At 34.5% G+C, this 12,143-nt stretch overlaps 1 protein-coding gene across 6 annotated transcripts in view; it reads left to right on the top strand.

Moving 5' to 3' along the window:
* Positions 1 to 12,143, top strand: part of PARD3 (par-3 family cell polarity regulator) — a 671,095-nt gene that overhangs the window by 382,863 nt on the left and 276,089 nt on the right. For all 6 annotated transcript variants that reach the window (XM_083376219.1, XM_083376217.1, XM_083376216.1 and 3 more), the window contains 2 exons: positions 8,766 to 8,891; positions 10,245 to 10,621. In XM_083376219.1, the coding sequence (XP_083232345.1) occupies positions 8,766 to 8,891; positions 10,245 to 10,621 (503 nt within the window). The remainder of the gene's footprint in view (positions 1 to 8,765; positions 8,892 to 10,244; positions 10,622 to 12,143) is intronic.

Genomic DNA, 12,143 nt, shown 5'->3' with positions numbered 1-12,143 from the left:
TTTTTTGATTTGTTGCTGAACATGAGTGTATTATATTGCACCACATCCCAAAAACAAGGAAAAAACCAGGTGATGGGTAAAATGAATATATTACCAATAATGGCCTTATGCCATATACTGTCAGGGAACTGAATTAAAATATCAATGCTTACTTTATTGAGATAGAATTCCGGTATTCAAGTTCTGTGATTAAATGTACTTGAAAAATTAAATGAGGTGACACAAGTATGATTCCGTGCCAAAATTTGCAAGTTTGTGGTATAAAATCCAACTCTGACACTTCCTTAGTAATATAAGTAGGACTTGAGGAGAAGTAGAAAAAAATAATTACCATTAGCAGAGAAAATTTATATTTTACATCGTCCTGGTGAGAAAGGTCCAAACATACATTTGTAAAGAGATTCCTGGATTATAAACTGATGTGATGTGATTAAAAGCCAATGTCATTGTAGAGAAAATATATTTTATCTGCTTTTTAAAATTCTTGATAAATAGAAGAGTTTTTGTTGCACAGAATGTTTTGATTATGATATAAACATAATTCATTCTGAGCACTCATTTAAATGTAATGCTGAAGTAGGTACAGCTTCATGAGATACTGTGAAAAAGGCTGAAAATTTTCTTATAATAACTTTCTGTGGAAAAATTAGGAGAGAACATCAAAGGCAGCTGTACTTTTATTTATTTTAGATTTTTTTAAAAAAAAACATCTGTCTTTCTTATTTTTATAAATAACTGAAGGCAGCAAATATGCCTAATTCTCCTTGCTCCTCCTATTTTTACTGCAACAACAACCCTGTGAGGTTAGTTGGGCTGAGGGAAAATGACTGGCACAAATTTATCCAGCTATCTTTCATGCCTAAAGTAGACTAGAAATCCCTGGCTCATGGTTTTTAGGCCAGCACCTTAACCACTAAGTCAAACTGGGTCACTGAATAGTGGTTCTTCATATCAGAATTCCAAGTACAAGTGCTGAAATGCTTGGATCAGAAATTAGGGCTTAGCTAAAATACTGAATTTTCTCTTTACTTCTGAGCAATTCAAAAACACATGATAGTTGCTGCATTTTATATCTTTAAAATCATATAAAGCAATAAAAAGATTTAGAATACCTATATCCAATTTTTCAAGGTCAGGGCAGCTTATTTCTGTAAAATGTGAAATGTGCACATTTTCTAAAAATGACCTTTTAGCAACAAAGTGAAGATATAACTTGGTCAAATATCTTTTATTTCAGTCATGGATCCTGATACACTATTCTGTAGAACAGCAGCTCCTTATCATTTTGGTACCATGATCAGTTTTGTGGAAAACATTTTTTCCACCGACTGGGAGAAAATGGTTTTGGTTTCATTTGTTTGCCCATGGCTCACCTCCACCTGTGTGGCCTGGTTCCTAACAGGTCAAGGACCTGTATTGGTCGGTGGCCCCGGAGGTTGGGGACTGCAGCTGTGAAATATGAGTTTTAAAGTTTGTTACACAGCTCAGCTAGATTCTTAGAGTGAATAGCATATACAATGTCAGCAATCTTTGCTGTTTCATCAATAGAACTGTGTGTTTTGTGTTTCATACTACTATAAAGGCAACATAAATCAGGTTGTGACATTGTAGAAAGAGAAAATCTTTTCTGAAAGGGCCTCATAATTTCTTTATAGAGCAGATATTCTGATACAATTAAACACACATCTCAGTAACACTTTATTAACACTAGCATTAAAATAAAGTATTTTGGAAGCTTTTTTTTAAACCCTTCAGGAAATAACCGGTAACAACACAGCTTTGTGGGACAGGAGGTTAAGAATGAAAGACAAGCTTTGTGTGTTATCCTTGCTCTGTGCCTTAATTGTTGGGACTATCCCAATTCTGTGAAGTATTGCAGTTGACACAGACAGAACAGTATTAAAAGATAATGTATTTTATTCATTGATGATATATTTATCTTAGATATTAGGAAATAAAAAGATACTAAATGGACAATTTTTTGAATAATCAATACTATTTTATCAGTCTGAATATTACAATGCTAATCTGGGAATTCCATGATTTTTTGGAAGTGAGATTCTGCTTATCATTCTTACCATTCTACTGATACTGTTAAATATGGATAATGGGATCAGTAAATGAACAGTGAGATTTAGGAGATTCAGCACCAAGGCTGCTTTTGTTTCAAAGCTAAGCAGGACTGGGTCTGGTTATTATTTGGTTTAAAGAGATTCTGGGAATATGAGACTGAGAAATTTAAAATTGCTTCTGTGTTGTTTCCAGGAAAACATGATGTCTATATAGTCTTTGGAGGCAGAGTTCAACTAAAGAGAGGCTTTACATTTTGGATATAATTTATTTCTTTGGAATATTGCTCTTTCTTAGTTTTGTTAGTAATTTACATCTATTTTATTTTACTACTTATATTACAAACTGCCTGATTACATTTATACTCTCATTGGCAAATACCATGCTTCTTTTTCAAGTTATCTTGGTGTAAGCATATACCTTTATCTTAGTTGGATCAATTGAAATAATAGACATTTATCTAGATCATGACTGTCCAATATTTTGGTCTCATTAAATGAAGAGTAATTGTTTTGGGCCACAGATAAAATATGTACAGGTAGTCCCTGAGGTATGAGCCCAATAGAGCCTGCCCATTAGGCTCTTAAGTCATCAAATGAATCAGACTCAATATTACAACATTTTAAAATCAAACTCATTAATTGAACCAAATGGGTCATTAAATGAATGAAGATTTCACTTACTATTTCCTCCGATGGCTGCCTGAACTGAGAGATTCTTTTTGCTGCTGCCATGGGCTGTTTCCGGCCACCAAACAGCTGTTTCCAGTTTCAGGAAATAAAGTACTGTAAATTGCCTCCCAAGCAGGCAGCAAGCTTTTTTTTTAAAAAAACCATTTGTTGCTAGGCAGCTCAAGCTTCTTCAGAGGGGTTTGGATAACTGTCTAATTGCAGCTGCCACTGAAGTACTGTACTTAGCTTAAGCCTCTCCAGGCAGGCAAGCAGAGGGAGATGGGGGTGGAGGTTACAGTACTGTGGGCTTGCAACAGTAACTGATAGAAGGGACCTTGAGGTCATCTCTGCTCACAAGAGAATACAGTATTGTACTATATTTCTGATATAGCATTAGGCTTGACTCACTGGAGAAGAGCCTAATGCTGGGAAAGATTGAGGGCAATAGAAGAAGGGGACGACAGAGAATGAGGTGGCTGGATGAAGTCACTGAAGCAGTAGGCGTGAGCCTAAATGGACTCCAGAGGATGGTAGAGGACAGGAAGGCCTGGAGGAACGTTGTCCATGGGGTCGCGATGGGTTGGACACGACTTCACAACTAAGAACAACATATTTCTGATAAATGCCTATCCACTCTCTTCTTAAAAGCTTCCAGTGAGGGAACAACCACAACTTCTGAAGGCAATTTAAATTTAAAACCTTAAAAAACAACAACACTGCTCCTGATCAGCACAAGCCTCTCCAGGCAAAATCCAAAATGGAGTGGGGATTTCCTTCCAGGAAGGCAGCAGCAGAATCTCTGGTGGGTCTGTGCTAGGGAGAGGAGGCAGCAGTAGCCACATGCCATAAGTTTCAGGCAAATGCAGACAAACAATCTTGCAAAGTACTGTACTTACAAACAGAATAAAAAGCAGAGTAGTTACCAAAGTGATTACAAACAATACAGTATGGTACTATAGAATAACAAAAAGAATATTCAAAAAAGAATATTTTAAAATACAGAAGTAAATCTAGCTCTCTAGTCAAGCCTAGCAAGCAGCAGATCTTCTACACAGCTCTAGGAAAACAAAAACAAATGGTCAGTGCTGGCCGCAAAAATCACCGGATATTTGGCCATGTGACCAGGCACACCAAAACAAAAAAATACCCCACTTGCAGCTTCTCGTAGGCCCAAACCAGCCCAGGCAAGTCACAGAGTTAAAATGGCTGCCACAGCAGCCGAGACTGAATCCAAGTCACATGGCTACAGATGCCTGTTTTTGATCACAATTTTGAATTTCTAATGTAAGTACTCTTTCTGAATAGCCTCGTTTTTGTGAAATCTCACTAAATAAATGCTCGCATCTGGGGGTTATCTGTAGTTAATGTATGTAAGTTGCATAATAATGTTAAAAGTTTACAATTGTGAGGCTGAATTACTAGCTGTCATGGCTACATATGGCCTGTGGGCCACAGATTGGACATTCCTGTTCTAGATAAAAGGGAAGTAGGAACTCAGTGGCTTTTTACATGATTTGGCCATTGAGCCAAAAGAGTCGAACAGCAGAAAAATGTCAGCTACAAAATAATAAAAGGGAAATGGAGAACTTTAAGTGAAACAATGGCTTCATGGATTCCTCAATTTAAATAATTGAAATGAGAGAAAAAATAGATAGAAAAACACGTACACTTTTTAAAGTTTTTATTCCCCTATGAACAAATTCACCTTTGCATTATTGTGTAATCATTTCTTGATCATGACTTTTATTATAGTGCTAAAAGTTTTTTTTTATAAAAGACAAGCTTTTATAATATTTTGAAATTTGGGGAAATATCTTTGTAGAGAATAGATACAATAATCTAGCATTATCTTAAATGAGCTGTTGGATAGTTGTGGTTCTAAGCAGTAATGTATTCTTAGGGAACTTTCACTGAAAGTTATTATTTATCCTGGTATTTTGTTTGGCTGACATGTGATAGGCTTATGGATAAATTGTTAAGAGATTTTAGTTAGACTAGGAATCTCAAACTTGGTCATGAGTACCACTTGAGGATTAACTGTATGGCTGGACAGCTACAACCCTGAAGCTTTTCATACTTAATAAAAGTCTTTTGTGAGAAAAAATAAATAAGCTATTAAAAAGGTAAAAGTTCCCCCGCACATGCGTGCTAGTCGTTTCCGACTCTAGGGGCCAGTGCTCATCTCCGTTTCAAAGCCGAAGAGCCAGCGCTTGTCCGAGGACATCTCCGTGGTCATGTGGCCGGCATGACTACACGCCAAAGGCGCACGGAACGCTGTTACCTTCCCACCGTAGTGGTCCCTATTTTTCTATGTTTTTACGTGCTTTTGAACTGCTAGGTTGGCAGAAGCTGGGACGAGTAACAGGCGCTCACTCTGCTACGCGGCATTGGAAGAAAATCATCATCATTGCTGTATAACAAGGCTGCAAAACAAAGTCATTTTTCAATAGCTACTTATTTGGCATTATTTTCATTAACCAGAACACAGTATTTAGTTCTATTCCTGTGATACGTAATTTCTTTTCCTTCTCTCTTCCCCAAAGATCATATCCAGAGTTGCCTGATTCCTCCTTTTTCTTCTTTCCACTTAATGAACATGATTTTACAGGAAGGAAGTTCAGTTGCAAGTTTGTAAATACAACACAACAGATGTACTCTTCAGTTTACTGTTATGTGTACTATTCACATGCATCTGAAAAGTTCAGGGATTAATTCTTCCATCAGTGCTTTTTCACTAGCTTTATTAGTTTGATTAAATAAATAAAATAAACTCTGCCACATATGTTAACATTCCTCTTGTATACTTAAATTGTAATCAGTGATAAAACTGGAAATAATCAGCTAATGTATTATTGATGTCTCAAATTGCTTGCATTAATATGCACCATTGCTTTGAATATTTGAATGACCCCAACTGCCTCCCAGCTGTGTGAAGAAAGTAATGTATCTTAATAACATTAGGCAGTGCTAATGCCTCAATCTATAACGAAGATCATCCTAGGTGTATCAAAGTGTAGTTCTCACTATTTACTGTACCATGAATATGCTGAAACAGATGTCTCTCTGACTAAAACGGAATTAACAGATCTGTATCAACAGAGTTCACTTTAATTTTTAATTTTTTTCCCTTCCCACACCTTAAAATAAAGTTCCTTGTGTATAAAAGGGTACGGTACTTTAAAAAAAACAACAACCAGAGCAACAAACATTTTAAACAATTCAGATTCTCTGTTCCTTATATTCTTTGCTCTTTCTACCCTTTGCTTCATATATTCATTTTCCCTCTTGCAGTCAGGGTGACTAATGCAGTTTATTTGTACAATCCAACTCAATTTATATCTAACTAACTAACTAAACAATATCTGCTCCCTGGCCTGTATGCACTAAAAGTATATTTCAAATTTGTTGAACTCATTTGCTGTGTTCTTGCAGCATAATTATCTAGCTAGTTAAACACCTAGCAATTTGAGCATACTGCTTTGCTCTCTTTAACTTTGTTTTTGACTTTTTTTTTGTGGTTTTGCCATTTGATTTATTCATGATTAAGGGCATTATGCAGACTCTGAAAAATGGATTAATTCAGCATCCAAGTTGGAATTTTTTTTCCTTGACTATACTAACATAGGTTTGCATTGCATGCTAGCTACAATTTAGCCATATTGAAACCAGTGTGAAATTAAAACATTTCTTAGATGTTTAATTGATTTAAAGGAACTATGTGCATTTAATTTTGTCTGGCTCAAAGCTAATATTTTTAAATGAATAAGTCTGTAATTGGCAAATGTAGTGTAAAGTTTTTAAAAATATTAAGGAATGGAGCTGCGAAAGTACAGAAGTCTAAATAATTCAAGAGTAGAAATTTTGCTTGGAAGGGTCAAGGACAAACTCTTACCAGGATTTCTGGATACTGGTTGCATTGAGACTTTTAAATTGTTGGGAAGTTTGGGAGTTATAGGCATAACACATATGAAGGAAACCAGGTTCATGAGATTGGTTTCTCTAGCAGAAGCATTTCCCCAAGTTTCTGCATCAAGATTTTTGATAATCTTAATTATCAAAAAGAGAAATGTATCTGAAATATAAATTGGAACATAAATAAACATAAATTAGAAGAGACAATGAAATCTGACTTTCTGGTCAGTGGATATGTTAATTGAAGCATCTTTGTTGGGTTTCTGCCCCTTGGATGAACACATCAGGTGAATGGGCATTCTCCTTTTCCCTTGGTAATTAATTTTATTGTTAAAGCACTTTAAATTTTATTAATTTAGTCAGCTTGAATGACCAACAACTCAGAGATTTTGATTCTTAGCAGCTGACATAGCATTTAAAAACAGTAAACAAAATAACTGATGAACATAAAAAAATACACAGTATAACATCTAACATCTAAACAGAATCTGCCTTTCTGTAACTTAGATCAGGGGTCCCCAACCTCTGGGCTGTGACCCACTACTGGGCCTTGAGCCCTTCAGAACTGGCCCGTGGAAGTAGCAGGCGAGAGCATACCCGCTGCTTGCACACATCTTCACTTCTCCAAGCAGCAGGCAAGCATACAAGTCATATAAGTCCCAAAAATAAATAAATAAATAAATAAATAAATAAATAAATAAATAAATAAATAAATAAATAAATAATAGGTGTGTATGCTCCGTTTGTGCAAGTGACAGGTGTGCGTGTCCACTGCTGCAAAAGGAGCTGCACACACTTGCCTGCCTCTCACGAGGAACCATCCCTCTCCTCTGGCTGGGCTACAAAACTGGAAAGGTTGACTTATATCACAATTCTCATCTTGGTAGGTACTTAAAAAGTGCTGACATGTCCTATCATCACACATGTACAAATATTTTGGTCATCTTTTTTCCAAGCTTAAGTAATCTAAAGGACAGGCTGACCTCATTGTTTTTAGTCTCCTGCTCATGGCCATCCCTATCATTTCATTTTCTCCAAATCCTTCTTAAAATGTGAGCTCTTCAGAATCAGGCTCATTCGTTAAAATGCATCTGTGGAATATAGTAGAATGCTAACTTCCTATTGCGTGGAATGTTCAGTGCAGTTGGTCCAACTTAGGAATGCATTTATCTTTTTAGAACGACCACACCATGCTGCTGACATTTTTTCAGCTAAGTTTCTCTTCATAAATTCTATTGAAAAGCCAAGTATTCTCCAATCCTTATGTTCTTGAGCTATGTTTCTTAATGAACTCTGCATTTATTCTATTAAATATAATTATTTTTTCTTAGTTTGCTCTCAATGTATTCTGTAGTATTAGCTGTCTGATCTGGCTTTACAATTTCTGACTTTGTATTAAACTATCTGATGCTTAATTGCTACCTCATGATTTTAAAACCCGATATTGATCTGCTGTTTTCTGATTACTTAACTATTGAAATTAGAATATTATAGAACCATTTATTGGACTCTTTACTGAAGTTAAAATATATCATATTCAAAGCATTCTTTTAATTAAGAAAAAAGTTATCTAAGGTAAAAAATGTTCTCAAAATGTTTACAGATTGATTGATTAATGATCTACTGTATTATCTTTCCATGCATTATAATTAAGCTTGACTGTTCTATGGTTACCTGGGTTGTTCCTTTTCCCCTTGCTGAAAATAATATACCTGGTACATCTTCCACTTTTCAGGAGTCCTTAATAATTTAGGCATCTCTTCTGATATGACTAGGAAGAGTAGAAATGAAAAATATTGTGTAACCCATAATTTAATGCATAAAAGCCATAGAAATGATTAGTGATAGTACATAGCACCTATGCATTCTTTCACACACACTACAAATCATTTTAATGGGCTTTGTGCTGAGAAACTTTCTTGCACTCATAATGTAAAATGTCTACTGTACAGTTCATTTACAGTAATCACTTTGAACTTTGATCTGAGACTGCTGGTTTTAAAGGACAATGGGAACATTTCAACATTAGGATGGGGTGTATGCTTCTTTGTAAGATCTAAATGTACCATAAAAGCAATTGCCTATCTAGTAATAGTTGTTTGTTTTTTCCAGAACTTTAGGTCTATTAGTGAAGAGACTGGAGAAAGGTGGTAAAGCAGAACAGGAAAACCTCTTTCATGAAAATGACTGTATTGTCAAAATTAATGATGGGGACCTTCGAAATAGAAGATTTGAGCAGTAAGTGCATAATATTTATCTGTGTGTCATGTTTGCGTTTTTCTTGACCTCGAACTCCAAAGTAGAAGCAATTTATAAAGGCAAAACAATTTTCTACAAGGCTTTGCTTTCATTGGATCATTTTGCTTTGGTCTTTCCTCTGCTATGGTTGTTATCTTCAGTGTATCAACTTCTTTATGGGAAAAGGAAAGCATTGTGTTGGTTAATCATTATGTTTACTTGTTGAAGAAAATATGCAGTATTGTATTCAAAATATTCTTATGCATATATAATAAGTGCCATAATCAGTAAAATTATAGAATAGAATACAAGATTAGAAGAGCATTGGGACCTGACAGGAACCAGCATTTTTCCTCCACCTTGGTGAAATAAGTTATAATTGGCATGAATATTTTAATGAAAATAAATGTAAAGGGAAGAAAAATTCATAGTTTATACTACCTGAGTATTAATTAATATATACTTTTAGAAGAAGAAACAGTACTAGAGTTGGTTTTGTGTGATCAGATTATGTTGCAAAGCAACTTAAAACAATTATCTTTCTTATATTTATCTAGTTTCTCTTCTAGTTTGCATTCAAAATCTCTTATAAATGCAGTATGATGAATTGTGCAAACTAGTGGTTTTCTTTGCATATCTATTGTACTATAACACTAGTACATAAACATACATAGTTTATTGTTATATCCTATGCTAAACTCTGATCTCTTGGGTGGATCCTGGGATCACTGTTCCACATACTATTTTTCAGTTAGATAAGATCCACAATCTTCTGGAAGAAAAATAATAATGAATTAGTTGTACAAAGCTTATTCAAATAATACATCATTGCATCCAAAATTACATCAAGAAATACAACTGATTCAAAAAGAAACATTGAAATAATGGAAAAATCATTTTATATAGCTTGTTATTCTGAGTAAACTGAAAATGCTAGCTATACAGTTTAATATGTTATTTTGAAATATGCTAGATAGACATCATGCAGGGTAACTCCATATGTTTGTTGATTAACAGTATTCTGTATTAAATATCTTGGTGAGAAGAATTGTCAATATTGCAATGTTATGCTATATTTAACATTACAACCAGGATCTCAAGAAGTATAATACAGTTATTTTAACTAGTAGAAAGAGGAAAACTTAAAAAAATAGTCCTAAGAAAAATATAGTTGAGAAACAAAAGGCATTTGTGAACATGTCATTCCAAGAAATATCATTATCAGTTTACAGTTCAATTAGAACAATATGTCTGTCATTTCATAATGCCTAATTAACATCAGTAATTATGCTTGTAATATCTACTAGTCTGCCAGTCTTAATTTGTTAATTTTCCATTCATTTTAAAATCTAGAGCACAGCATATGTTCCGTCAAGCCATGCGTACACCGATCATTTGGTTCCATGTGGTTCCTGCTGCAAGAAAACAACAGTATATAAAGCTGTCACAAAGTGAAAAGAATGCTTACCATTCCAGTCATTTTAGTCCTGATTCCCAGTATCAAGAAAGTAAGGGTATCGACCACTGTGGACTTCACACTTTACAAAAAATGCCCCAAATGAGCAATCAAGCTGATGCACTGGACTCTTATTCACAACTACCTCATAATGTGAATTCAGGAAAACCACCTTTGGGTCTGACATCAACACCACAGAAAGTTCATTCCGCTTTGAACTCTGGCTATAATACCAAAAGGATAGGGAAGCGTCTTAAAATACAGTTAAGGAAAGGTAAGTTTATTGATTCTATATTTACATTTATGGGACAAATACAAATATATATTGATGGAGATAACTTTAGGACATAGAATTTCTCAACAGAGGAAAGTTGAAAAATGTCAACTTTCTAACAGTACATAGCAAGAGAACCTCAAAGGAAGATTTGCTTTCAACTTGGGAAGGGCAGAAGAAATAGGCGGTGAGTTAAGAAGATGTAAGAAGAGATTACAACTTCCTCTGACTAGTGATAATTAGCTATTTAGAGTAGTTTCTACCTTGGCATATTAATAATGATTACTTGCCAGTTCTACTGTGTTGACTGACTGGAACATTTCAGGCAAGTTCGAGTGCCATTGCATACATTAACAAGACTTTTTTGCATAGCTGTCAAGAAGGACTTTTATTATGCTTTAATTATGATCTAATTAAAGATCATTGTATTCTGTTTTCTGTTGAGAACCAGGTTGTTCTTTTCTAGTTCCTGAATGTTAAGCTCAACAAACTTGAATGATACAAAGTTGAGTTGATATACATACGTACATGTGTATTTATATGTGTGTGTATGCGCTTGCATATATGTACACAAACACATATGCATGCATACATACACTTTTATATTGCTATTGATTGTGTACAAAATTACTTAAATGTCATGAGTTTAAGATGATATCCTTGGGATTGGAGAAACTTTATTCTTAGCTGAATGAATGATCCTGTAGTTACAATTATAAATTTGATCACTGTAGAGATTTACCAGTTTTTCAACTGTAATAGAGAAGGAGAAAGTCAATTAAAACACTGCAGGGACATTGTGCAAGCTTCTGATTTTCAATCATTGAAATCCCAATCTTGTAATTTATATAATTGCAACAGAAATTTAAACATAGTAATGGACTAAACACATTTTACGTATCTTGAGAATACACGACTAAAGTACAAATAGCTGTGGAGCAGTATAGGACTTCATTATCTTATTATATTAAATAAGCCAGTATTTGAAGACTGCAATAGTCAATTTAGAATCAACTATTGAACTACTCTTAACTAGAGCCAGTCCAAATAAAAACATGCCAGACTTGAAGAAACCACAGTGCTGGTGACCAATTTCTGGATATTGTTCTAATAGCTGATAGATATATTTAACCATCTTTTTAACCATGATTTGATATATTAATGCTTATGTCTACCATATATTATGATACCAACAAAGATCTGATGCTTGCTTTCTGAGTTAGATGGGTGGAACCATGGCAAAGTGTTTTCAAACTAAACATCATCTCGAGAGATACTCAGTACTTACCTTTGTAACTTTTTAGATCCATTCGAGTTAATTTCTTTCTTTATTACATTGTCACAAAGTTTTGTTATAAGAGCCTGAAAATATCATTTGTGGTCAATGCTGATTTCAGTCAATTTAATTTTTGCTAAACTTTAATCCACACAGTCTTAACACAGAATCAGTTACATGTAGTATTTAAATTAAAGAGCTGTAATGCCAATTTATATATTCCATTTAGTTCTGGCGAAGGTTACC

The sequence above is a fragment of the Vipera ursinii genome (assembly GCF_947247035.1).
Source record: "Vipera ursinii genome assembly, chromosome: Z".
Lineage (NCBI taxonomy): Eukaryota > Metazoa > Chordata > Lepidosauria > Squamata > Viperidae > Vipera > Vipera ursinii.
Note: the sequence above shows the minus strand (reverse complement) of the source record. Positions and strands in the feature narration are given on the sequence as shown.